This window comes from Bos javanicus, chromosome 18 (assembly GCF_032452875.1).
Source record: "Bos javanicus breed banteng chromosome 18, ARS-OSU_banteng_1.0, whole genome shotgun sequence".
NCBI lineage: Eukaryota > Metazoa > Chordata > Mammalia > Artiodactyla > Bovidae > Bos > Bos javanicus.
The window spans coordinates 50,500,404-50,527,321 of NC_083885.1; the positions used below are offsets into that span (position 1 = coordinate 50,500,404).

The 26,918-nt window shown below is 47.9% G+C and overlaps 2 protein-coding genes and 1 long non-coding RNA gene across 7 annotated transcripts in view; 2 read left to right on the plus strand and 1 right to left on the minus strand.

Moving 5' to 3' along the window:
- Positions 1 to 8,715, plus strand: part of AXL (AXL receptor tyrosine kinase) — a 35,052-nt gene extending 26,337 nt beyond the window's left edge. For both annotated transcript variants that reach the window (XM_061388359.1, XM_061388360.1), the window contains 4 exons: positions 545 to 654; positions 3,496 to 3,655; positions 4,168 to 4,304; positions 6,866 to 8,715. In XM_061388359.1, the coding sequence (XP_061244343.1) occupies positions 545 to 654; positions 3,496 to 3,655; positions 4,168 to 4,304; positions 6,866 to 7,217 (759 nt within the window). In that variant the 3' untranslated portion in view covers positions 7,218 to 8,715. The remainder of the gene's footprint in view (positions 1 to 544; positions 655 to 3,495; positions 3,656 to 4,167; positions 4,305 to 6,865) is intronic.
- Positions 626 to 11,614, minus strand: LOC133230642 (uncharacterized). Of its 2 annotated transcripts, none has more exons than XR_009730912.1 (3): positions 10,712 to 11,614; positions 9,888 to 10,032; positions 626 to 1,145 (listed from the first exon to the last, which is right to left on the minus strand). It is a non-coding gene; the product is annotated as an uncharacterized LOC133230642 (long non-coding RNA). The 2 variants fall into 2 exon arrangements; XR_009730911.1 differs by lacking the exon at positions 626 to 1,145 and adding an exon at positions 8,708 to 8,777.
- Positions 10,078 to 26,918, plus strand: part of HNRNPUL1 (heterogeneous nuclear ribonucleoprotein U like 1) — a 34,501-nt gene continuing 17,660 nt past the window's right edge. Inside the window, exons 1-7 of one of the 3 annotated variants that reach the window (XM_061388357.1) lie at positions 10,078 to 10,163; positions 15,659 to 15,784; positions 17,783 to 17,936; positions 18,902 to 18,975; positions 20,884 to 21,023; positions 22,943 to 23,042; positions 24,805 to 24,917. In XM_061388357.1, coding sequence (XP_061244341.1) covers positions 15,664 to 15,784; positions 17,783 to 17,936; positions 18,902 to 18,975; positions 20,884 to 21,023; positions 22,943 to 23,042; positions 24,805 to 24,917 — 702 coding nt within the window. In that variant the 5' untranslated portion in view covers positions 10,078 to 10,163; positions 15,659 to 15,663. Of the gene's footprint in view, positions 10,164 to 11,607; positions 12,063 to 15,658; positions 15,785 to 17,782; positions 17,937 to 18,901; positions 18,976 to 20,883; positions 21,024 to 22,942; positions 23,043 to 24,804; positions 24,918 to 26,918 lie in introns of those variants that run through there. The other 2 variants (XM_061388356.1, XM_061388358.1) reach the window with 2 other exon arrangements.

A 26,918-nucleotide genomic window follows, 5' to 3' on the forward strand; every position in this document is an offset into this window, starting at 1 on the left:
GCCACTAGGAAGGTGATGGAGACCAAGAGCTTGTTTTCATGGAGGAGCTGTCTGCCAGAGGTGGGGGACCAGGCAATAAACAAGTTAACAAATGAATAAGCATGATAATTTTTAAGTGCCAGGAAGGAAATAGAGCAGGATGAGTGACAGGGAGGCCAGGCAGTTCGTTTGAGTGAACAGGGAAGGTCTTATGGAGGAGATCCAAAGAGGAGCTAACTGGTGGGAAGTGGGCGATCTGGGAGGAAGTGGTCCCAGCAGAGGGCACAGAATGTGCAAAGGCTCAGAGGTGGAAACAAGCATGGCTTGTTGAAAGACCAGAAGGGGGGGTTCCCTGCTGGAGCGTATGTCAAGGGCAAGCACAATGGGAGATCGAGACAGGAGAGGAAGATAGGAGGGGGTGACAAAGGGCTGATATGGAAAGGGGTGGAGTTTGAGTCTCAGAGGCATGGGAAAGCATCACAGGGCAGAGCTAGTAGGGCAGAGGGATGGATTTCTGGGACTCCGCTGATCTCTACCCCGTCGTGTCCTGCCCACCCCCGCCCAGTTCCTGCCCACCCAGATGCTGGTGAAGTTCATGGCAGATATTGCCAGTGGCATGGAGTATCTGAGTACCAAGAGATTCATACACCGGGACCTGGCTGCTAGGAATTGCATGTGAGTGCCCAGCCTTCCAGGAATCCCCCTTCTTCAGGGACCCACCCCCACCCTCCTTCCCAGGATGGAAGAAGGTGCCACACACACACACACACACCCCTCAAGCAAGTCAGAGCTCAGGAGTGGAAGAGAGAGATGAGCAGGGAGGTTGGGGCCAGCTTTCTGAACTGAGATCCCGCATGTGCTGGAATGTACAGAGAACAGGAGAGGGGGCAGGCTCAGTAGGTAGAAGGATGTGAGCAAAAGGGCAGAGGAAACCCAAGAGGGTGGTGACATTTAAGCTTCATCTTTGTCCCCGTCCAAGCTGAGTGTCTTGCCTGGGGCTACACTTGGGCAGTGGCCACACTGGATAAAGAGACCACGCCCCCTGCTAAGTTGTTGCTGCTCAGTTGCTCACTCAGTCATGTCCCACTCTTTGAAACTCCGTGGACTGCAGCATGCCAGGCTTCCCTGTCCTTCACTATCTCCCAGAGTTTGTTCGAACTCATGTCCTTTGAGTCGGTGATACCATCCAACCATCTCATCCTCTGTCGCCTCCTTCTCTTGCTTTCAGTCTTTCCCAGCATCAGAGTCTTTTCCAATGAGTCAGCTCTTCGCCTCAGGTGACCAAAGTATTGGCGTTTCAGCTTTAGCATCAGTCCTCCCAATGAATATTCAGGGTTGATTTCCTTTCCAAGGGATAAGCAAAAAATAGCCCAGAACCTGATCTAAGGGCTGTGTGTGTGTGTGACACATAAGCTTAGAATATTAGTCTCATTACAATGTTGGACTCATATATTGCAGCTGGAGAGGACTTTCCTGGTGGTCCAGTGGCTAGGACTTCACACTCCCAATGCAAGGGGCCTGGGCTTGACCCCCTAAGAGTTCACATGCCCCAACTCAAAGATCCTGCATGCCACAACTGAGACCCAGCACCGCCAAAGAATAAATATTCTTAAAAATATTTAAAAAGAAGTTGGGGTTGGAGAATCAGAGAATCTTCAGTAAGACATGCAAATGTTCACAAATGGTTTTGATTACCTTCCATGGAATGCACATGTCAGTTTGAGGAGAATTGCCTTTTATACATTTTGGGGTCTTCTAATCCATGATTATGGCATAGCTTTCCAATTCATTTAGGTATTATCCAGCTTATTTCAGCAAAACTGTATAATTTTCTTTTTTTTCCTGCCCCACTACACAGCATGCAGGATATTAGTTCCCCAACCAGGGATTGCACCAGTGCCCCCTGAAGCAGAAGTGCAGAGTCTTAATGACTGGACCAGGGAATACCCCACTCCCAATTTTTATTTTGAAAAAATTCCAAATCTACAGAAAAGTTGAAAACATTGTGCCACGAACACCCATATCTCCTCCTTGTTGAGATTTTGCCACGTTTCTCCTCTCTTTTCTGTCTCTCTCCCCTCAACCATTTGAAAGTAAGTTGCCAAGATGGTGACATTCCACCCCTAAATCTTCAAGAAGTGTCTCCTAGAATAAGGACTTAAGCGTAAACAATCACAATTCTGTTTTCAGACCTAAGAAGATTAACAATAATTCCGTAACACAGTCTCCTATCCAATCCATATTCAAATTTTATATGTATATAAAGCGCAAAAACAAACACAAGTAATCCACACTGTTAGAAGTGAAGATCTCAGTCACCCTACAAGGGGTAATTATACCCTAGGAAGGAAGGTCTGGTAATCTTTCTTTCTTGTTAAAAAAAATTGATGTTTATTCTACATACACTAAAATATACACATTTTATGCCTGCAGTTCAATGAATGTTTACATATTTATAGACACATGGAAGGGCTTCCCAGGTGACCCAGTGGTCAAGAATCTACCTGCCGATGCAGGAGACTCAGGTTCAATCCCCAGGTTGGGAAGATCCCCTGCAGGAGGAAATAGCAACCCAGGATTGTTGCCTGGGAAATCCCATAGACAGAGGAGCCTGGTAGGCTACAGTCCATGGGGTTGCAAAGAGTTGGACACAACTGAGCGTGCACACAGACCCATGGAAACAACCAGCACTAAATCAAGATAAAGAACATTTCTTGGCCCTTCGCAGGCTCTCTCCTGCCCTTCCCAGCCACTGCCCTCAAGGGATAACAACTATTCTGTATTTCTGTCACCTGTTCTTAAACGTCATGTAAATGGAATTGCAATTTTGACTCCTCTGTGTCTGGCATCTCTTGCTCAGCGTGAAGTTTTTGAGATCAGTCCATGTTCTCGGACGTATCTGTAGTTCTTATTCTTTGCTGTGTGGTATTCCATTGCACAGCTGCCGCATGATATCCTCTTTCTTAATCTTGGTTCTAGTTACATAGGTGTGTTTGTGAAAATCCAGTGAGCTCTCCACTTAAGATTTGTGCATATTTTTGTATACATACAGTATACGTCAAAAAAATTTTTTTAAATGGACTCCCCTGGTGGTGCAGTAGCTAAGATTCCATTCTCCCAATGCAGGGGCACTGGGTTTGATCCCTGGTCAGGGAACTAGATCCCGCATGCCTCAGTGAAGATCTTGAGTGCAGCAACTAAGGCCCAGTGAAGTCAAATAACTATTTAAATTTTTTTTTAAATATCAGAGAATCCAACCCAAGGAGCCTGGGAAGGACCTTAGAATCTGGCAAAAAGCCAGAGCTGGGAAGGCCCCCTAGCAGCCCTTTTCAGACCCACCTTTCACAGAGGGTATAAGAAGTAACATAGTTCCCTCCCAGGTTTGGGGGCTGACCGATCCTCACCCCGAAGCAGGACAGCCAGGGCAGGAGACAGAGACATGTCTGAGAGTGAGGGCAGGCTTCCTGGTGGAGGGGGCAATGCTGTGACCCCATTCCTCTCCCCCAATCTGGGCAGGCTGAATGAGAACATGTCGGTGTGTGTGGCTGACTTTGGGCTCTCCAAGAAGATCTACAACGGGGACTACTACCGTCAGGGACGCATCGCCAAGATGCCGGTCAAGTGGATTGCCATCGAGAGCCTGGCGGACCGTGTCTATACCAGCAAGAGCGATGTAGTACGTGTACCCCGGCAGGAGTAGGGAGAGGGCGTGGTCCGATCATCCCACACCGACCCAGACTCCTGGGGACACGAGGGCTTCCCTGAGCAGGGGCCTGTCCACATGGACCGTGTGTGGTGGGCGTCTGTGAACGGTGGTGTGGACATGCTGGGGGTGGGTGTGCACATGGCTATGTGTGCATGGTGACAGGTTGCTACATGGACTGTGCAGACAGCTTAGGTTGGGAGAGGCAGTGGCAAGTGTATACACGTGTATAGCTAGGGTGTGGAGGGTGACCCTAGACCACATGTCCATGGAGTGTGTAAGTGTGTGCATGGGTGAGCAGGTCTAGGTGTGCACACAAATTGCCTCTGTAAGTGTGTACGTGCACCAGAGTGTTTCTGTGACTAGCTCTGATGCACCCACAAAGACATCTGTGTACATGTAAGTGTGTGTGTATCTGTGTGTTGGGTGAGGGCGTCTTTGTGCAGGAGAGACCCTCTAATTTTCTCCCTTCTGTCCCCTGACAGTGGTCCTTTGGGGTGACGATGTGGGAGATTGCCACGCGAGGGCAAACCCCATATCCAGGAGTGGAGAACAGTGAGATTTATGACTACCTGCGCCAGGGAAACCGCCTGAAGCAGCCCGTGGACTGTCTGGACGGACTGTGAGGACCCTCAGGATTCCCCTCCCCTACGTCATGGGATTCCATCACGAAACTCTGAGCACCCCACATGGCCCTGACATATCCAAGACCTTCTAAAACCTGCACAGGGACTTCCCTGGTGGTCCAGTGGTTGGGACTCCAAGCTTCCCCCCTGCAGGAGGCGCAGGTTTGATCCCATGGTCTGGGAACTAGGATCCCATGTGCCACCTGGCACGGCCCCCCCAAAAAAGAAAAACCTGCACAGAATCCCTCAGATTGTTGAGGAACCTATCTGCCCCTCACCCATGCTCCTCAGAACCACTATTAGCTCGAGAGGTGTGCTAAGTTGCTTCAGTCGTGTCTGATGCTTGGTGACCCCATGGACTGTAGCCCGCCAGGCTCCTCTGTCCATGGGATTCTCCAGGCATGAGTAGGTTGCCACGTCTTCCTCCAGGGGATCTTTCCAACCCACCCAGAGATCAAACCCGCATCTCTTACTATATCTTGTGTTGGCAGGCGGGTTCTTTACCACTCATGCCACATGAGAAGCCCGAGAGGTATGAATGAACAAAAGGTGCCCTTTCTTCCTTTGCTCTGTGCCAAATTTAGGCTGGATCAGTCTCCTGCCAGGTATCTGTGGGCTGCAGTTCCCATTCCCAAAGAATTCTAATTCCATCCAGACTCCTGAGCACCCATGCTTCCCCCATGTGCTCTTCAACACCCACAACCCTCTTCCAAACCCTTATAATGAACTTCTCCAAACTCTCAGGGCTCCCCTTAGATGTTCTCAGAATCCTTTAGCGTGGTGCTTATCATACTTTGCCATCCCATGAAATACATAGAGAAGAGAACTTGGGGGATAAAGAGAAGATGTTTAAAATGAGAAGATGTTTAAAGAGAAGACAGCCTGGGGCTTCAGACTCCCCAAGTCCTCCTTGGGTGTTCCAAGAGCTGAGGGGAGTAAGAAGAGTGAAAATTTCCATAGAACTTACTAGAAGGCCTGGTTTCAGGTGCTTTGCATGAAATGAAGTCATTTGGTCCTTACTACAGGCATTTGACGTGGGTTGCCACCATTAGTAGGGCTTCCCAGTTAGCACAGTGATAAACAATACCACTCCTGCCAGTGCAGGAGACACGGGTTCGATCCTTGGGTCGGGAAGATCCCCTTGAGAAGGAAATACCAACCCACTCCAGTATTCTTGCCTGGAAAATTCCATGGACAGAGGAGACTGGCCAGCCACAGTGCATCAGGTTTAAGAGTCAGACCCGGCTGAGCAACTGAGCACGCAGGCACTCAAGGTACCATTAGTATTCCCCTGGGTAAATGATGTACCAGAGACCCACATCAAGGGAAGATCATTTGCCAAAGGCTGCATAGCTGGTGTTTTAGTTATCTATATCCCCAAAATCCAGTAGCTTAAAACAACAAGCCTTTTATTACTTCACATGGTTTCTGAATGTCAGGGGTTTGGGAACAGCTTGGCAGGCTGATTCTGAATCAGGGTTTCAGTGAGGTTACAGTTAAGATATCAGGGGGGCTACAGTCATCTGAAGGTTGGGACTGGAAGCTGGCTCACTCACATAGCTGTTGCGGGAGGCCTTAGTTCCTTGCCACATGGAACCCTCCACAGTGCTGCTTGAGTGTCCTCATGACATGGCGGCTGGCTTCCCCCAGATGAGCATCCCAACAAAAAGAACAAGGAGGAATCCACAATACCTTTTCAACCTAGTCTCAGAAGTCACATACACCATGGAACTTCCCTAAGAGTCTGGGGGTTATGACTCTGCACTTCCAGGAGGCATGTGTTCAATAGTTTCCTATGCCACGTGGTATGGCAAAAAAAAAAAGAAAAAAAAGAAGTCTCACACACACTATCATTGGTACCAAGTCAGAATGCAGTGCACTATCTTTTGAAGGGAGGAATGTCAAAGAATTTGAGTGTGTATATATATATATATATATATATATATATATATATGTATATATAAAATTTTTTTTTGGCTGCACTGGGTCTCCACTGCTGTGTGAGCGCTTCCTCTAGTTGCAGAGAGCAGGCGCTATTCTCTAGTTGCAGCTGCATAGCACGGGCTCTAGGTCATGTGGGCTTCAGTGGTTGTGGTATGTGGGCTTAGTTGCCCCGTGGCATGTGGAATCTTCCTGGGCTAGAGACAGAACTTGTGTCTCCTCCATTGGCAGGCAGATTCTTAACCACTGGATCACCAGGGAAGTCCTGAGTTCGTATTTTAAACCAACACAGCTTGCAAAGCTTTGATGCTAGAGTCTGTCCTGAGAAGCCATATTGGGAAGCTTTGCTCTAACAAAACCTCACCATAACATTACCCCACACCTAGAAAGATTTCCCAAGACATCTTCCAGCTCCTGAGTGTCTGTTCCAGGACTCCCCTTAGAAACTCTTGCTAATTCCCAAATCCCCACAGGTGCCCCCCTCGAAACTGCTACAGTTCCCTCCACTCCCATGAAATGCCCTCAGTCCCGAGTGTCCTAAAATGCCCCCAAGCTCCCAGGAGGCTCCCTGTCTGAGCCCCTGCTGAGTGTCCCACCCCTCATTCTGCTGCCCTAGGTACGCCCTGATGTCCCGGTGCTGGGAGCTAAACCCCCGGGACCGGCCGAGTTTTGCAGAGCTGCGGGAAGACCTGGAGAATACGCTGAAGGCCCTGCCCCCTGCTCAGGAGCCAGACGAAATCCTCTACGTCAACATGGATGAGGGTGGAGGTCATTCTGAACCACTTGGAGCTGCTGGAGGAGCGGACCCCCCAGCTCAGCCTGACCCTAAGGATTCCTGCAGCTGCCTCACCGCCGCTGAAGTCCATCCTGCCGGCCGCTATGTCCTCTGCCCTTCTACAGCCCCTGGCCCCATCCTGCCTGCTGAAAGGAGCTCCCCAGCACCCCCGGGGCAGGAGGACGGCGCCTGAGACCACCCTCCACCTGGGACTTCCTCTCAGGACCCAAGCTAGGCACTGCCACTGGGGGACGGCCCCCTACTTTCCCACTCCAGACCTTACCCCCAACCATAGCCCTCTCTTCCTACCTGTTCCACTTCCATCCCAGACAGATCCTCTCCCTTTTCCACACCTTAGTGTCCCCATGCGTAAAAGAAAGGGATTAGACTGAAATCCCTGAGGGCCCTCCCAGGTTTAACATTCCAAGATTCTAGATTCTAAGGTTTAAAGAGTCTAGATTCACAGGGTCTAAGTTTCAGAGCTGAATCTTTGAGTCTAAAGACTTTGAATTCCAGTCTCTAATTCTAAAGTGCTAAGGTTCTAGACATGGAAGTTCTAAGGCCTACATTCTAAGGCTCTGAGATGCTGTGGCTCTAGATTTTTCTGGTTCTGAGATTCTTCATAAAGCCCATGAAATTTTAGGTTACAAAGCTCTAAGATTCTATTTCTAGAATCTAAGGCTCTGTGATTTTAGATTTTTATTTTTCTAGGGTTTTAAGTCCTGAGGGTGTAAGATACTAGATCCTACAATTCTAAAAATCCTACAGTTCTAGACATGGAGGTTCTAAGGCCTTATGTTCTAAAATTTGAAGTTCTGGGCCTCTTAGAGTATAACTTTTCTGGTTTTAAGACTCCAGATCATAAGCCACAAGATTTGATCTTCTCAAGTTCTAAGATTCTAATGATGGTCAGTGACAGAGTCTAAGGCTTTATGATCCTTGAAACCCTTGTTATGAGACTGTGGATCCTAAAGATCTAAAATGCTAGCATCTGCAATTCAAAAGTTCTAATAGTCTAAAGATGGAGGTTCTAAGGTCTAATGTTCTAAGATGTGATGTTCTAAGGCTTAGTCTAAGAACCTAGAGTCTCTGTGTCTAAGATTCCAGATCATATGCTTCAAGATTCTAGATTATTAAACTCTAAGATTCTAATGTTGTTCTGGTCTGTGTTCCAAGGCATTCTAGATCCTATTGGTCCAAGATTCTGGATCCTCAGCATCTATGGTATAGATATTCCACGGTTAGTGGTGACAAACTGGATGCCAAAGTTCTAATCATTTTTAATTTCGGACACCTTTAAGTTCTATGCTGCATCTTCTCTTTCCAGGATTTTAGTTAAGGGTCTAGGAATTCATGGTTCTAAGTTTTACGATTCTGGGTTCCAAGATTCACATGTTATAAGATTCTAAAGGTCTAGAATTCCAAAGTAAAATTCTGAGGTTCTAACCTTATAGTTTTATCCTGTGTGACCCTTCCCTTCTTAGCCACCTCTGCTTCCTCTTCCTTTCATGTGGGGGCGTGCCCCCTCAAACCTGTGCAATGCAATAAAGACGCCTCCTTTCCCCAGAGGACAATATCCCTCTTTTGGGGGCCATATTGCCCCCCTGAGCCAGTCCTTTATGCCTCCTGAACAGAGTGTGAACACTGGCACCTCCAGTGGGGCTCAGATCACATAAAACTTTGTAACCATGCTTCTGTCTCCTCTTGTCTCCACTTGGCTGTCATATGGCCCTTTTCCCAGGCAACTCAGCTTCTGTAAAAAGGAGGGTTTGGTGGGGGTCTTGGAGTACTCCCCTCACTAAAGAGGGTAGATGTGAACAGATACAAAGACAAAAGGACAGGCAAACAAAGAAAAGCGGACTTGCCAGACTCGACGAAAATAAGCACATAGATATTCACAAGGTCACACAGAGATCCTCTCTATTTTCCAAAGTAACAGACTCCTTAATTAACGGACAAACTCAAGCACTCTTGGTCACAAATACAGAGACACAAATTCAGACAGAGAAACACAAAATTACACAAACATGTTTACAAATATGCACTGGCAGGTGGTCAACCAAGAATAAGAAGAAACTTGAGTAACTAGAGTAAAACAGATACAGACACAAATACTCAGACATATAGAGTACCTATGGTTTTTCCTGTGGTCATGTATGGATGTGAAAGTTGGACTGTGAAGAAAGCTGAGCGCTGAAGAATTGATGCTTTTGAACTGTGGTGTTGGAGAAGACTCTTGAGAGTCCCTTGGACTGCAAGGAGATCCAACCAGTCCATTCTGAAGGAGATCAGCCCTGGGATTTCTTTGGAAGGAATGATGCTAAAGCTGAAAACTCCAGTAGTTTGGCCACCTCATGTGAAGAGTTGACTCATTGGAAAAGACTCTGATGCTGGGAGGGATTGGGGGCAGGAGGAGAAGGGGAGAATAGAGGATGAGATGGCTGGATGGCATCACCAACTCGATGGACGTGAGTCTGAGTGAACTCCGGGAGTTGGTGATGGACACAGGGAGGCCTGGAGTGCTGCGATTCATGGGGTCGAAAAGAGTCGGGCACGATTGAGCACTGAACTGAGGGGGCTTCCCAGATGGCACAGTGGTAAAAAATTGCCTGCCAATGCAGGAGGAGCAAGAGATGCGAGTTCGATCCCTGGGTCGGAAAGATCTCTTGGATAAGGAAATGCAACCCAGTCCAGTATTCTTGCCTGAAGAATGCCGTGTACAGAAGGAGCGTGGGAGGCTACAGTCCATGGGATGGCAAAGAGTTGGACATGACTGAGCACACACACACAGAGACAGAGTACTTAAAGGGGACTCACAGACCCAAACGTTCAGAGTCACATAGAAAACACAAGCACAGAGTACCTCCGATAACCACGGGCCCACAAAGGGATTCCTGCCAAGACAAGACCACGGTGTTTTTCACGAATCGCAGGCTAAGTTCCTGGGTGTGTCTAGCAGCAGACGGAGGAACCCTTGGCAGCGCCCGGACGCCCCCCAGTGGTAGGTCCTGAGAATGAAAAACAGTTCAATCCGGGCCACAAACTTTTTTAGAACAAATCATTGTGGGAAGCTGGGAGGAGAGAGGAAGTCGGACGTGGGCGAGGGGCGGGGTGTCTGGACTGGAACCTACGGGCCCACGTGAGTGTCTGTCCCGCTTCTGAGTGGGTGCTGTGTGTCTAGGTTGCCGTGGTGTAAGCTTGTAGTGTAACTGTCCTGTGTCTATATCATTTGATGCTGCCTGCTGTGCCAACCTTAATGGGCACACCTACATCGCAGTTTGGTGTACTATCCCCTGAATGGATGCATCTGATCCTACACACGCCATTTGTTTATCTATGTTGTGTGTGCGCCTTTGTCTAAGTAGAGGTTGTGTATGGCTTTCGTGGGTTTTAGATATGGCTCCGTGGGCAGCGGGCATTTGCATTGCGTATCTCGATAGTGTACCTTCCAGAAGTTTTGTGTCTTTTGAGTTAGGCGACAGGGTTAGACATTGTAAAACTGTGACGTTTAACAGAGCCTTAACTACGGACCTGTGTGTTTGAGTTTATCATATTGACGCCAAACAGGCGGATCTACCGAACAGTAATTTATAGAGGATTTGGGTACAGACCCCTGAACTTGAGGTCTTTCCAGAGGGAAAGGCTCTATGATCGCGTGCAGAGCGTCCATTCACGTAAGATACCAACCATAAAGACAGCTCAGCTACGATCGTGGAAGGAGGCGCTCGATGAAATGTACTATCAAAGAGAAGAGGGTGCGATTCCCCATTATAACTTTTCTCCCGCTGTTAGTCTAGCTTTTATTTTCAAACCTTCAGGACTCTGAAGTCAAAGGGTTGCTTTTCTTACAGGCAACTGAGTTTCTTCCAGATTAAGAATAATTTATCTACTTAATCTCGATTTCATATACTTCCTCTACAGCGAAATTTGTAAGGCCGTCCGTAACCAGAATGGCCAATCTGTTTAGGTTTTCCTAAAACGATGCAACTATACTAGCTTTAGTGAGATAAGTCAGTAACTGAGATTGGTGGACAGATTGTTTTGAAACCGCCCTAACGGCAAGGGGCAGGTCCTTAGTGAATTCATCTCTTTCCGGTTTCTTAAAGGCAATCGTGAAAGAAGGGGTGGGGGGGGTGGGTCTGCCGACTCTCCATTTGATTGGTTCTGGTGGTTTTACCCGCTTGGACTCCTCTAGGGGCGGGAGATTTAGACCAATCAAGATATGTGTTACAGAGACACTAGTTTGATGAAAGGACCGCGCAGGGAAGGCCGTGCGGCGCTCATTCTGAGACCGCATCACTGATTGGCCCAAATCTTTACTCTCTTTCCCTCATTTGACCCTACGGGAGCGGGCGCGCGGGCACTACCCAATCACCGCGCGCCCCTCCTCCCTCCTTTTCCCGCCCTCCCGTTTCGGTCCCGGCATCGACGTAGGCCAACGCTTCCTCCCCGGCAGCTCCTAAGCCCTTTCATTGCTGTTCTTTTGAAAGACCCCTTCTGATTGGTTGAGCCCTTGGGCCCGCGCCCGTTGCTCCTATGAGGTGGCCAATTGGCAACCGTGTTGCATCGGGCCAGGCCACGGAGGAGGGGGGAGGCGGCGGCGGCGGCCATTTTGAGCCGCCGCCGCCATTGGAGTGGGGGGCCCCCCCCTTTCCCCCTTCGCCTGCTGACAGGAAAGGTTTAAGGGGGACAGAGCCCTGGGAGGCCGGGCCGGGCTCGGGGGCCGCCCCGGGGGCCCGGGCCATGGATGTGCGCCGTCTGAAGGTGAACGAACTTCGCGAGGAGCTGCAGCGCCGCGGCCTGGACACTCGCGGCCTCAAGGCCGAGCTTGCTGAGCGGCTGCAGGCGGCGCTGGAGGCCGAGGAGCCCGACGACGAGCGGGAGCTCGAGGCCGACGACGAACCGGGGCGACCCGGGCACAACAACGAGGAGGTCGAGACCGAGGGGGGCTCCGAGCTGGAGGGGACCGCGCAGCCACCGCCGCCCGGGCTGCAGCCGCACCCGGAGCCCGGCGGCTACTCGGGGCCGGACGGACATTGTGAGAGTGCGCGGGGCGGGGGCCGGGGAGCCCGGACTCCGGGCCGAGGAAGGGCTGTGGGACGCGGGAGTCCGGCGCCTGAGGTCGGGGAGACGGTCTGAGGATCGGGGGATACCGCTCCCCGCCGCTGAAAAGGATCGGGGGACAAGGCCCGCGGGACGACCGGAGGGTGGATCCTGGCATTCGGCACAGGGAAGATACTGGAGTGGGGGCTCTCGGTTTCGGAGATGAGGCAGGTCCGGGGTGGGGGTGTAGAGGATTCCCGAGCCTGCGGCTCAGAAACCGGAAACCGTGGTTTTTGGAACCGAAGACAGTCGGAAGAACAAGGGGATCTCTTTTAGGAGACTGAGATCTTAAAGATGGTGATCTTAAGATTTGGAGCTGGGTAGGCTTGGGAGCCGTGTTTTCAGGGCTGGGGCCGTTTTGAGGATGGAGGATCCTGGAGTTTGCTGCTGGATGGGGTACCGGGGAATTCTCATGTTTGTTATTGGGATGGGTTGGTAAGATGGAGTTCCGGTATCTGGCCAGGGAGGGTCTGACGGACTGTGCGTTCTAGTGATTGACTGGGGAGCTTTTAGGGGATGCGAGAGACCACCATGTGTACCATGGGGGACCCCATCAGTGTGAGGACGGCCTGGGGGAGGGTCTCAGATCCAGGGCTGAAAGGCCAGCCTTGAGGCATGGGCAACCTGGGCATTTGATGCTGGCCATCTGGAGCCCTTTTGGCTGACTTCTAGAGAAGGTATATGGAACATCGATGTCCAGCAGCTGGTGGGGGAGAGAAGGCTACTTCACTGGGTGAAGTACCTGGAGGTCTGGAGCTAGGAAGGCACTGGGGACAGATAACGCAGTGGCTCCTGCTGAATGGTCTTAGATTAACAGGATGGAGAAAAAGAGTAGCTGAGAGTGGGTGGGGTAGATAACAGGTTGGTGGAGTTTGAAGTTGAGGGATTAGGGGTAGAGGATCATGCACAAGAAAAGAGTGTAGCTGGTGTGTCAAATGTAGGGAAGGGAAGAGTGTGTATGATGTGGAGGGTGAAAGAATACTTGTTGACTTGGCAGGGGGCCTCAGGGTGAAGGGGGGGAAGTGTTTCTGGGGCTGAGCATCTCCATGAGAGGGCTCCTCGGTCCTCAGAAGCAGGGTTTTTGTGTGTGTGTGCGCCTAGGGATTGGAGAGGCCTCAAGGGGTGGTTGAGAACCTCTGCATCAGACACTCTGAAGGAGAGGGGATGGAGTAGATCTGTGACTTTCTGAAGGGAAGAGACCCTGGTATGCAAGGAAGTAAATCAAGTTAAAAGCGGGTGGCTTTCTAGCAGGACAGGACATGGTGATTGGAAAAGTTGAAGAGTAAGTAGAAAGAACTCTGGCATCCAGAGATTGTATTATTTACCTGAAAAAGAGGGCACCCTGCGCTGTGGGACTAAAGAAATGAGGAAAGCAAGAGGATCAGGGAAGAGACTAGATTTGGGGTTGGCACAGGGTATTTACGTGTTTTCTTAGAGCAGGGCAATCTGAGGGTAGATTTGAGGTGGAGGGTGGTTGTCTAGGACTCAGATGCTGGGAGGAGTACTTCCCATTGCAGAGACCTGTCAAGGAAGGAGGAGTGGCCCTGTACCTGCCTAGGGCAGGCAAGACCCTGGCAGGAATGCCAGTGGCTGGAAATGTCTCCAAAGAAAAGTGATATGCTTTACGGCACAGGCTCTAGACTCAGAGTTTTGTCTTGGGCAAGTCACTTCACCTCTGAGCTCTGGCTTCCTTGTGTGTAAAATTGGGATATAATAATAGTGCCCCCCTCCCCCCTTGGGGATGAATGAGATTACATGTGTAAGGGGCTTAGCACTGGGCCTGCCTGTTATTAGGAGGTAAATGTTTTAGAGAACAGAGAAGGGCCCCAGAATCATAAGCTTCTCTGGGCGAGGCTTCCTCTGTGAGCGCAGGAGAGATTCTCGGAAAGAAAGATATGAGGCTTTTGTGGCAAGAACAACACACGATGTTGTGTGTTGAACGCGATGGTATGAAAGGGCCCCCTGTGTTCTAATTAAGGAGTTATTCTGTGTCTTCCTTTCTCTCCTACCCATTACAGCAAAATCCTTTGAGCCCCTTTTATGCCCCCCGCAGCCCTTCCTTCAGCCCTGGTAAACAGACCTGTAGCGAACCACGTGATCTGTGTGACTTTCCTCCCTTTGGGCCGCACCTGGTTTGTGCCCAGATACATTTGTCCTCTGAGAAAGGATCCAGTCAGTTAGCAAGCAGCAGAACAGTCTTTCCTTCCCCATGGTTCCGCCTCACTGGTCCTGGCACAGCCACTAGTAGGGCCCTGGAGGCATCTTGCAGAGCCTGCCCCTGGGGTGGAGAACCTGCTTGCTACTCAACCTAGGTTTCCAATGTTCTTTCTGGGTTTGGCTACAGGGTTCTCCTTGAAGGAGTTTCAGGTTTTAGTCCCATCTCTGAACTTTATCGTGTCGCCCAAACCCCAGGAATGTTTTCTCCATTCTCATCACTGGGTTATCGTCACTACTATGTATCCTTTGAGTCCAGGCTTATCTGTTACTTTCTGGGTCCCTGATCTCAGCCCCTGGTACTTCTTCAGAGCCCTTAACACAGTACAATTTTTGTACTTTCAGATTTGTTTAATGTGTGTCTGTCTGACTAAGCTGAAACTTGTTCTTAGTTATATCCTAGCATGTGGTGTATAGTATGTACTCCACTCCATGAATAGTTGATATTGTTTTTTTCTTTCTTTTTTGGCCACACTGCACAACTTGTGGAATCTTAGTTCCCCAACCAGGGATTAAACCCTGGCCCCAGCAGTGAAAGCACTAAATCATAACCACAGGAAATTCCCTGATATTATTATTCTTGCCACCCTTCAGTTGAGTTCCTCCTGGACCCACAAAAACACCTTCCTGAAACACTTCCTGCCTAACTCCAAATATTTTAGGGCTTATCCCTAATGAGCCTGAAGGCCACTATTATCATAACTCCTGTTTTCTTAACAGTTCCTTTCCTTCCTCCCCCATTTCCCCTTCAACTGAGATGGTTATCCCTTACCTTTACAGCTATTGCAGGGCGGAAGAAATTCATAAGGAGAGTTGGCTATGCAAGTGGGAATAGTGAATTGGGTTGGACAGAGGACTGGTTTGTGCTCTGAACAATTTTTAAGGTTGTACCCTAAAGGCAACTCCCTAAGCTTTATACTCTGTCAGGGAACAGCTGGGCTGGTAATTTTTAAACTGTGTTCATGGAGTTGCCCCCCACCCCAGTGGGGACTTAGAGGGGAGGTCAAGTTGGACCCCTTCTTCAACTTTCCCATCTCCTTGCTCCAAACAGAGCATTTCTGCTTCATTTGGTTTTATGTGTTAGGATTCTGTAGAACCTAGTCACAGATAGATCACTAACTTTTGAGGGGCAAGAGGGCCTGTCCTTAGGCAGCTGGGGCCCCTGACTGCCCAGGTGGGTTTCCATCTGAAGGTGTTTTCACATCTTTTAGCCTCTGGAAGACTGATTGTCCACAATGGGGATGGCATCATTTTGTATTTAAAAGCTACCTCTAGTCCCAAGAAATGCCCTTCTAACTGGCCATTTTTTGTTTTAAGATGTCATGGACAATATTACCATGCAGAACCAATTCTATGAGACGCAGGTCATCAAGCAAGAGAACGAGTCAGGCTATGAGAGGAGACCACTGGAAATCGACCAGCAGCAGCAGGCCTATCGCCCAGGTAGGAAAGCGCATGTGATACATCTCTTTTGAAGGAGATGTAATCTATGTGCGGGTGGCCTTTACCTTCTGCCTACTGCCTGTCTTCCCAGAAACTTTGTATCTTCCTTTTAGGCAATCTTTGGGCTTGGTCACTCTGGCAAGATCTTTTTGAAGGGAAGAATTTAGTCTCTCTCACTTGCAAGTATTAGGATAGGGGAGTCTTCAAGGTATCTGTCATCAGATGTTAGTAACAACATCTTGGAGAGCTTAGACCTGGAGGCCAATATCTGAGTCCTACTTAGAATCTTAGAATGTTGAAGCTAGAAAGGACCTTCGAAATCTAGTCTAGTATTTGCCATGTTCTGAAGAATATTGTTCCAGGAGATATTGCTAAGGACTTCTCAGAGAAGAGTACCTTGGCCAAATGCATCTGAAAAATGCGGCATATACCTTGCCACCTCTGGGAGAGTCACTGTGCTCATTAAAAATGCTCAGAAGTCCTGGATTGGGAAAAACTCTGTCACATTGTTTAAACCCAGCATTTCCCAAATATATAAATGTGTCTTTGTAGAACAAAGTTTTCTACAGTATAAGCTTGGAAAGCACAATTATAATGTAGATCTCTCCCCATTTTACAGATGAGGGAGGTTGAGGGCTAGGGTTGGATCCCAGAAATTAAATTGGCTTCTGGGCCACTGCTCTTGGTTGATACGCAGCATTCCTTACCTAGTATTTGGGAAGCGGGGTCCTACTGTTGAGTAATGACAGAGCCAGGACTGACTCCCAGTCTTGTGCTCCTTTCACTGTGCTGTGGTCCCAGTGCCTTTTTGTAGTCAGTCTAGTTGGTTCTGTCTGATTCCATTCTGGTTCACCCACAAAGTAAAATCCCCAGACATTTCTTGAGAGTGGCTCAGGATTTTAATGAATGTAGGTTACAAACTGTAGATTTGTGTCAGGCTCTGTGAGACTTGTGGGATCATTTGGCCCAAGGAGACTGTTTTCTGTGCAGACATTTATCAGGGCCTCCCTTGAGCCCAGTGCTGTGATGGGAACCAAGGAAGCTCTGTCCGTGTGAGTGAGCACCATCTCTGCCCTAGTGAACGAGGAGCCTTCTCTGAGATTTTGTCTGTGTGCCAGAGCCAGGGAGTGCTCCAAGGTGGTATTGAGTTGAATGCTGAAGTGTGTAGATGTGATGTGAGTGACCCACAGCATCCATAGATGAGGTGAGTCTGAACCCACAGTTTGCTCTCAGCAGGCACGGATTCTTGGAATCTGCCTGAGCCTGGGGCATTCCTGTGGTCCACAGCGTGTTATCCCATCCTGACTTCCTGTTTGTGGGGTGATTTAATAAGGCCATCCCACCTGTGGGCTGGCTTACATGCAGACCCGCCCTTCTGGAGCACTTCTGGGCTTTGTAATAGTGATTAAAGCCCATGGAGTTAGGTGGGGGACCACAGCACTGCTGAACTGACTTTCCCCTCCATTGCTAGACTGAAGAAGCTCTGTAAGAATTGAAGAGAAGAGATTCTCTGGGAGAAGAAATTATAGAATGCAGAATTGTGAAATGGTAGAAGGCTTTTAGGGCTCTTTCCTACTTGGTGCATGCGATGGTAGCTCCCAATTTTCCCAACTTTACTTTGCCTTTGGCAAGGTAGCCCAGGCAGTCATTCACCTTTGAGTAGGGCCTTAGAGAGCTTCTCCTTGTTTAGTGCTGAAGTCCCCTCTCCTCTGCACGAAGCCTGAGAATTATCTGACTGACATCTCTCACCCTATCAACTGCTGATGCTACTGGGCCTGGATGGTCATCCCCAGCCTCGCTTTATTCTAGCCCTGTCCTCCAGTACAGCCTTTTCAGTTCCCTCAGCAGGCTTCCACTGAACCTAGCAAGAGCCTGTGCCCAGACCTTCATCACCATAGTCAGGATCCTGCCATTATCTCCTGAAGTAGAGGGGACCAGAAAAGTGATAACTGAAGAGTTTCTGAGTGTCTTAACCATCTGGATTTGTCCTGACTGTAGAAGTGAAGACAGAGATGAAGCAAGAAGCACCCACCAGCTTCCTCCCACCCGAAGCATCTCAACACAAACCAGACAGACAGCAATTCCAGAGTCGCAAGAGGCCTTATGAAGAAAACCGGGGACGGGGGTACTTTGAGCACCGAGAGGATAGGAGGTGGGTCTGTGAGGCAGTGGTCATCCTTTTTCCAATAGGTCTCAATGTCTGTAACCCAGTGCCCACCGGGGTCTTTTTACTAGCCAAGAGGGCAGAGCTGAGGTCTCCTGCCCTCTCACTCTCCCCCAGTTCTTCCTATACCCACTACAGATTCAACTTTGCTTAACTTCTGATCCTTCCCTCAGTTTCTCCCTTCCCATTACTTGAAGGGTGAAGTTCAGACACCTTGCCATTCACATGTGAGATGCCAGCCTGCCTTTTTAGTCCTTTGCCCCACTGCCCTGCATATGACCTGACCTGAGCATATGGTAGACTAAGGTCATCCAGACTGTCCCAGGGAGGACCCTACGCATTAGACTCCACACTTCTACCTTATTCCCATATGTTGGAAACCACCAGTATTTTCACATAGTCCCTTTTAGTATTTTGGTTGGAATAAATTTCGTTCATAATTTAGGACACTTTTAAAAGAGAAGACAAAAATGGGTCATTTCAAATCCTTTCAGATGTGGAGTTTTAGGAAGCCTGGAATAAGGACAGATTATAATAACAGGTTTATCCAAATTCTTACAGATTGCCCTTCCCGGCCCAGTACTCTCTGGGCTACTGTAACCTCCCATCAGTAGCAGAGGTCAGTGTGAAGGCAGTGCTCAGCATGTAGAGGGGTGGATCAGAATCTGAGGGTGTGAGAGAGTGGTATTTTTCAAAAAGTTCTCTAAATGATTCTCATGGCCCTCTTCAGCAGAGCACACCCTTTCCAGTCTTTGACCCCGCCCTGGTAGTTAATAGTCATTGCTCTCATTGCAAGGATGTAGGGTTCCAGAGTTCTTTTGCTAACCTCTGTGGGAGGAACTTGAAATCCAGGAAGCAGCTTGGAGGCCACTTGTAAATTCCAGCAGAAACTTGAGGTCCCTTCTTCCCTTGTTCTTCTGTTCTCCTGTGACTGATACCTCTTTATGACACAGGGGGCGATCTCCTCAGCCTCCGGCTGAAGAGGATGAAGATGACTTTGATGACACCCTTGTGGCCATTGACACATGTGAGTCTTTGGAGTGCCTGTTTGATACTGTCTTCAGTCAGTGTAAGGAAACTGCCTTTACCTTCACAAAATCCCCACCCAACACTGTCCAGAGCAGTTAGTTCAGACATGAGAACTAGCAGAGCCCTGGAGTCAGGGTGTTGGTTTGGAGACAACAGCTCTATCTGTGAGATTCGGTCAAGTCATTCTACTTCTCCAAGCTTCTCTTCAGAGAGGAAGAATCCTGCTCTTATACCTCAGAGGACTTTCAGTGACATTCATCAGAGAGCAAGTTGGAAAACCCTGAACACCCTGTAAAGTTGTCATCTAATCAAGAAGGGAACCTGAGTGCTGCTGGGGAAACTTAACTCTTTGACGGCCATTTCCCCAGTTTCCATTTGCTGCTCACGTTCCTGGTGAAACCAATGCTGCCTTGTCTCCTCAGGCTTTAACCTGGCCTGCCCTGCTCTCTGTCCCCCAGTTCGGTTTTGTTTCCTCTAGATAAGTGACTTCCCCCTTGACCGTGCATCTAAATACTTGGGGGAATGAATGTAGAGGTCCTGTCCCTCCTCAGGCCTCCTCAGATAAACTCTTAAGTGGTAGGGCCTATGAATATGAATTTTTGAACACACCCAGAAGCCCAGTCAAGTCTGAGGACTGCACTTTTCAACAGAGCAGAAAATTAACAGCAGTTCATTCGTGTACTTGTTTACATAGCTCGTGTTTATAAACCAATGGCTACATGCTTTAAAAGAGGTAAAGATATCTCGTATACAGTCCCTTTTATCACAGGATCTTAAGGATTCAGAGTGAAACGGAGTGTTAATTTAAGTATTGTGGCAGTGGTTCATGAAGCAGCATCTGATTAAATACCAAATGTACAGACCATGGCACTCAGCCTTTAGAGAAAGGAGAGAGCCTACTGGACGAGACATACAGGAAAGACTTTCCCGGAGACATGCGTGGCTCCTGGCAGAGTGGGGAGAGTCTGAGCAGCAGAGTCCTGGGCCCACGCGAGGAGCTGGGAGCCTGTGGCGCACCTGACCGTGGTCCTGGGTGGCGGGTGTGGATCAGGGTCAGCTGTTGGTGCCGCTCTTGGCAGCAGGAGCCTGACTGATATCCCACACTGATAGAGTTAGCATGGGAGGTGGTTGAAGTTTATGGTGTTGGGAGGTAATCTTTTCTAAATTCTAAAATCACTTGAGACTCTAACCTTTTAAATTCTAGAATCACTTGAAAGGATATTGACCCTCTCCCTAGCAAGTGTGCATTCTGTCACTTCAGTTGTGTCCCAACTTTTTGTGACCCTATGGACTGTAGCCCACCAGACTCCTCTGTCCATGGGATTCTCCAGGCTAGAATACTGGAGTGGATTGCTGTGCCCTCCACCAGGGGATCTTCCAGACCCAGAGATCAAACCCACCTCTCTTATGTCTCCTGCACTGGCAGGAGGGTTCTTTACCACTAGCCCCATTAGAGAGGCATGTGTGTATTACTTGCAGGAGCCCCCGTGACAGCCATCCTTGGACCCTGGCCAGGTGAAGAACCCTAGTTCCTCTGCGGCGTGGCAGCTTTCATCCTGTGCAGTCCAGTTAGCAGTATTGCAGGGCCTTTGTGCTAAAAGAGAGAATGGTTAGGTGGTGTGGCTGGCTTCTCGTGAACCTGTCCCCACACCGTGTCAACTTGTGTAGTTTTGGTTAACACTCTTAGGAAACTTACCTCTGCCTGTCCCTCTGCTGCTGCTGCTGCTGCTAAGTCACTTCAGTTGTGTCCAACTCTGTACGACCCCATAGACGGCAGCCCACCAGGCTCCCCCATCCCTGGGATTCTCCAGGCAAGAGTACTCGAGTAGGGTGCCATTGCCTTCTCCTGCCTGTCCCTCTGGGGACCATTAAAACATCAGCCAACTACAGGCTGTTTCCTCCACAGACAACTGCGACCTCCACTTCAAGGTGGCCCGAGACCGGAGTAGTGGCTACCCGCTCACGATTGAAGGCTTTGCATACCTGTGGTCAGGAGCCCGTGCCAGCTACGGGGTCAGAAGGGGCCGTGTGTGCTTTGAGATGAAGGTAAGTGGGAGCAGCAGAGGGATGGGGACAGAAAGCAGGTCCATCCTTGATCAGAGCCATGATTGCAAAAGAAATTTGATTGAACATGAATTTTATGTTCAGGCCAAAGAAAAAAGTAAAATTAATTCAAGAGAACTGTCATTGCTAAATATTATATGGGGAAAGCAAGGCGATCATATGTTGCTTCATTAAGCGGATTTTTTCCTTGATGGGGTTTGACCTAGGTGCTGTATAGCCAGCCATGCGAGGGTGACATGTTTGTAGAGCTAGGGAGAGGAGTTATTTGGAAAAACAGTGAACTGGAAAGAATTGGCCCTGGCCAGTTAAAGGGAGGCCAGGTGAGAGTAGGGCAAAGTAGGGTTCTGCTATCCGGATATCCTCTACCATTATCTCTCCACAGTTCCATGTCAAAGTGTATTTATGAAAATAATATCTGGTCATGTTTAGTAAAAGGGCAGAGAGCACAGAAGAGTAAAAACCAGAGTTATACTCACATCCTCCCAGCCCCATCCTACCCTCTAGAGATACTTTATGTGTTAACAGTTTCTTGTGTATCCTTTGTGTATCCAAACTTATTTATGATAGCTAATATCTGTAGAATACGTTGCATGTGCTAGGTACAGTGCCAAGTTCTTTCCATGCATATCCATTAATCTTTACAGTCTCATCATAAAATATGTACTGTTGTCCCCCATTTTTCAGAGGTGGAAACTAAGACCAAGGGTTATCGTATTTGACTAAGACACTTGATTCTCAGTCGCACGTTGTTTTGTGTGCATAGAGAAACCGCCAGTTACACTAACATAGTGCTTTCAGACGTCAGCTGTAAGACATATACTGACTCTGGAGATGTTAAAATGTGAAAATCGTGTGTCCAAAAGTCAATTACTAGAGTAACTTTCTAAAAGCCACAAACTAATAAGATAAATATTGGTTATTAGATAGTTAACTGCTAATTAAAAGTTAAGTCAGAAGGTGCCTTTTATTTTTTTTGCTCCTGTTACTTAATACTATGTATCTTGAATGTTTTTCCTTACCAGTGTATTAGTCCTGCTTCATTCATTTTAACCGCTGTATCATTCTGTGGCATGGATATGCCTTAATGTGACTGGTATTTTGCAGGTGGTTTTTTCTTCCTTCCTCTTCCCCTCTCTTCCTTCCTTTTCACCATAAAGACCACCACACTGCATTTTTTGTGTGTGTATATGTCCCTAGGATAGACTGAAAGTTGAATTGGTTGGTTATAGAGCATGTGCATTTGCTGTTAATAATAAGACTGTTAAATTGCCCTCTAAAGACATTACATCAATTTGTGGGCTCACACCAAATGTTGTGAGAGTCCCTGTTTGCCTTGTCAGTCAGTTCAGTCTCTCAGTCGTGTCCAACTCTTTGCAACCCCATGAATCGCAGCACACCAGGCCTCCCTGTCCATCACCAACTCTCGAAGTTCACTCAGACTGAAGTCCATTGAGTCAGTGATGCCATCCAGCCATCTCATCCTCTGTCGTCCCCTTCTCCTCCTGCCCCCAATCCCTCCCAGCATCAGAGTCTTTTCCAATGAGTCAACTCTTCCATTCAGGTGGCCAAAGTATTGGAGTTTCAGCTTTAGCATCATTCCTTCCAAAGAAATCCCAGGGCTGATCTCCTTCAGAATGGACTGGTTGGATCTCCTTGCAGTCCAAATATTACAGCTAAAAAATAACTATTTTTAAAATTCCCATCTCTGTGGCCCTGAAGTCTCCTGAGCCCTCTGGAGGCCCTGGTTTCGGTATAGCTGGCCCTTGAGACAGCTCAGATACGTGTTCCCCAGCCACAGAAGCCATTCCTGTTTTAACATCTGTGCATTTCCCACCTGTATTGCCTCCTAAACTGTCAGCCTCCAGAGAATCAATTCTGAGCCTTCTTTTTCTCTGTCCCAGATCAATGAAGAAATCTCTGTGAAGCACCTTCCGTCTACAGAGCCCGACCCACACGTGGTCCGCATTGGTTGGTCCCTGGACTCTTGCAGCACTCAGCTAGGTAAGGGAGGTCAGCCAAGCAATCCAGAGAGTAGTGCGGGTGCCTTGATCCCTGGATTCTCAGGCTTCCTCAGCTTCTCTCTCCCGTATTGGACCCAGAACAGAACTGCCCTGGGGTGGAATAGACACAGGGATTAGGTTTGTGGGGCTGCCTAGCTTCAGACTTACAGGATTCAACTGGAAGGACCACAGTCATACAGCAACTTTTCTACAAAAAATTTATCTTTCATCTTTAAGAACAGGGTCCAAAGTTCTCTTCAGAAAACTGTTCCCTTTAAAAAAAAAAAAAAAAATGACCGGTTGTCTCCTGTTCTCAAACCGTGGTGAAAGTAATAAGGTCCTCAAGTTTCATTGAGTTCTGTCTGGAATCTTCTGTCCAGAGCCTAACCCAGAGTAAAAGAGAAAAAGACCAGTGGGGCCAGGGCTGGCTGGTGGAAAGAGGCAGGGAGGGGCTGTCTTGAGAGGTTTTGAATTTTCACAGATTCCCGAGGCTCTAATGACCTTCTGGCCCCAGGTGACTGGTTTCAGTGACCGATGGTGAGACTTTCTTTCTTGCTCATGTAAACATTCTGATTGTGAAAATAATGTCTGCTCCGTGTGAAAATTCAGGCCGTTACAAGAGAAGGGGAAATGAAAATCCTTCTAAACCTATGGGATAATGACTAGTGCCAACATTTTCATCTGCATTCTTCGAGACAATGTCTTTGTCCTTTGTGTATCTCGAATGGGATACGTTATAGAACTTTTCTGTAGCCTGACTGCTTTTTCCCACTTGATGTTGGTGGTTATATTTTGTAAATAAGTATAGATTTTTTGACCACTGCATAATTTTTCATTTTATAATTGTATTACCTATTTATAAATGTTTTGTGGGTCATTTACGTTGATTATAAATTTTTACAGTAAAACACTTGAGCTCTCCTTGTATGTAATTAGTCTGAGCCTTAAAAGCAGAAATGGTAGGTTAAAAGTAGTGTACAGTTTTCATTTTGATGTGTATTAGCAGTTTTATTTAAGATTCATATGTCATCTCCTTTTATCTTTGTTTCAGTTTTGAGATGTAAATGGAGAACAGTTGATACAGATAAAGATGCAAAGCCCAGAACAGTCAAGCAGATGTCCAGGTTACACAGCTGATTCAGGCTAGAGCTGGGCCTGGAGTTCATGCTTGTTGGCACCTGCTTTACTGGCAGAACTTAGGTTTCTGGCCTGATATCTCTGTAACTCAGATGTCAGCCAATGCCCTTGGGGTCTGTCATCTTGCTTCAGAACCCAGTTGTGTAGCCTGAGGAAATCTGTACCTTTCCTATGGGTTAGACCTCGTGGTCTGCAGAAGCAAAACCCCTTTACTGATTTCTGACCAAAACTCATTGACACCAAAAACAGACACTGTTAGGAGACTTAACTGAATGTTGAATGTCACAAGGAAGAAATGTGCCTTAGTGTACAGCCTTTCTCCATCCCAGCTTCTCTCTTTCCTCCTCCCTTTTTTCCCCAGTTCTCCCTTCCTGTTCAAAGCAGTTCAGGTCAGTTCCAACTCTCGGACTTAACACCTAAAGCCATCAAACCCTCAGAAACTCTGCATGATGAAGGGCTTCCTTTCAATGGAAGCTTTCTTACCTCTTCCCCCAAAAGCACCTGATTAGTAAAACAGGCAAAGAAAATGTTTCTTTAATTTGTTTTAATTTAAAACTTTGTAACAGCCATAAAGGCCATTGTGACCATCACAGGTCTAACCTGCCTTTGCCTGTTTCTTCCCTCAGGCGAAGAGCCTTTCTCCTATGGCTACGGAGGCACTGGGAAGAAGTCCACCAATAGCCGCTTTGAAAACTATGGAGACAAGTTTGCAGAGAATGATGTAATTGGCTGCTTTGCGGTGAGTGCTGGCAGCCCATGGGAGTTAGCAGAACCAAATGTTGGTCCTGTGAGGTCAACCTGCAACATCTCTTTCAGAATATCTCTGTCCATCGTCTGCCCTTTGTCCAGCCGCTCTCACCATACCTCTGTTTCTCTTTGACACACTGAAATGTTTGTGGTCATTTTGTGCAAAATTCTGCCATTCTTCCCGCTCTGGTCTTTTGTGCAAAGTTTTTGGATGGCATCCTGAAGATGTTTGGGGATGTCAGACGTGCACAACTTCTAGATACCAGAGTAACATTTCCTAAGCAAACTAAGGAATTACCTCCCTTTGCTGTGGAATAGTCTGCATGCGCAAGTGCTCAATTGTGTCCGAATCTTTTCAAGCCCGTGGACTGTAGCCTGCCAGGCTCCTCTATCCATGGAATTTTCTCCAAGCATACTGGAGCAGATTGCCATTTCCTTCTCCAGTGGATCTTCCTGATCCAGGGATCAAACCCTTGTCTCTTGTGTCTCCTGCATTGACAGTCGGATTCTTCATCACCAGCACCACCTGGGAAGCCCATGAAATAGCCTATCTGTTCTCAAGCGCAGTGGTGTTGGCTCTTGCCCCCACTTTAGCATCATCTCATCCCAGAACTTCTCCCTTCCTTCACCTCAGTAGTGCATTGCCTTTTAGGAGGAGGATGCTGCCGCTGCTGCTAAGTCGCTTCAGTCGTGTCCGACTCTGCGACCCCATAGATGGCAGCTCACCAGGCTCCCCCGTCCCTGGGATTCTCCAGGCAAGAACACTGGAGTGGATTGCCATTTCCTTCTCCAGTGCATGAAAGTGACAAATGAAAGTGAAGTCGCTCAGTCGTGTCCGACTCTTAGTGACCCCATGGACTGCAGCCTACCAGGCTCCTTCATCCATGGGATTTTCCAGGCAAGAGTACTGGAGTGGGGTGCCATTGCCTTCTTGGGGTGGCTGCAAAACAGAACAAGGTAGAAGAAACCTGAACTGCTGCTGAACTTTAGTTCCCAAGAGCAGTAACCAGCACTCACAGAGGTATAGAGTGTGACTGATGGTTCTGGGGCCAGAATTCCTAGGCACAGACCCTGCTTTTCAACTCACAGCCGTGGACAGCCTGCCCTCCCTGTGTTTCAGTTTCCTCTCAGTGAGAATTCTCACACCTACCTCAGAATTTCATGTGGTGTCATTAAGGTAGACCATTAGAAGCACTTATAGCAGTGTCTGGCAGAGAATGAATGCTCAGGAAATACTCTTTAACACTATGATCATTGGAAGTTAAATGTTTGTAAAAATATGCCATGAAGCCCCAGGGAAAGTGGTTAACCAGGTGGATGCTTCCTCTTGGCCTTCTTCCCGCTCCCTTCTTCCTTCTCTCCCTCATATTTATACACATGGTATTCTTTTTTCTTTCTTTCTGTCTTTTTTTTTTCCCCTCTTTGAAAGAATTTCCAATTTAAAGAAAAGCCATAGAATTCTCATAGAACCTTGTCCAGATTCTAATGTTTGCTTTACCATTTTTCTCAAATATATGTATGTGTATGTATATGATTTTTATCTGACCTATTTGAGAGTAAGATGCCTACTTTGTCTTTATTCCTTAATATTTTAGTATGCATTTCTTAAGAATAAAGCTATTCTCTTAACCACAGTAATCAAATTTAATGTTGATTTAATGCTATTATCTACTCCACAGTCCATGGTTAAGTTTTGTCAGCTGTCCCAACAATATCCTTTAGAGAAGTTTGGTTTGTAGTTCAGGATCCAGTCCAGGATCACTGATTGCATTTTCTTGTCATGTCTTTTTAGTCTAAAACAATTTCTCAGTCTTCTTTTGTCAGTCATGACCTCATTATCTTTTTAATAAAAAGCATGTTTTCTTGCTTCCCTAGTGGCTCAGAGGATAAAGCGTCTGCCTGCAATGCACAAGACCCGGGTTCGATCCCTGAGTTGGGAAGATCCCCTGGAGAAGGAAATGGCAACCCACTCCAGTATTCTTGCCTAGAGAAT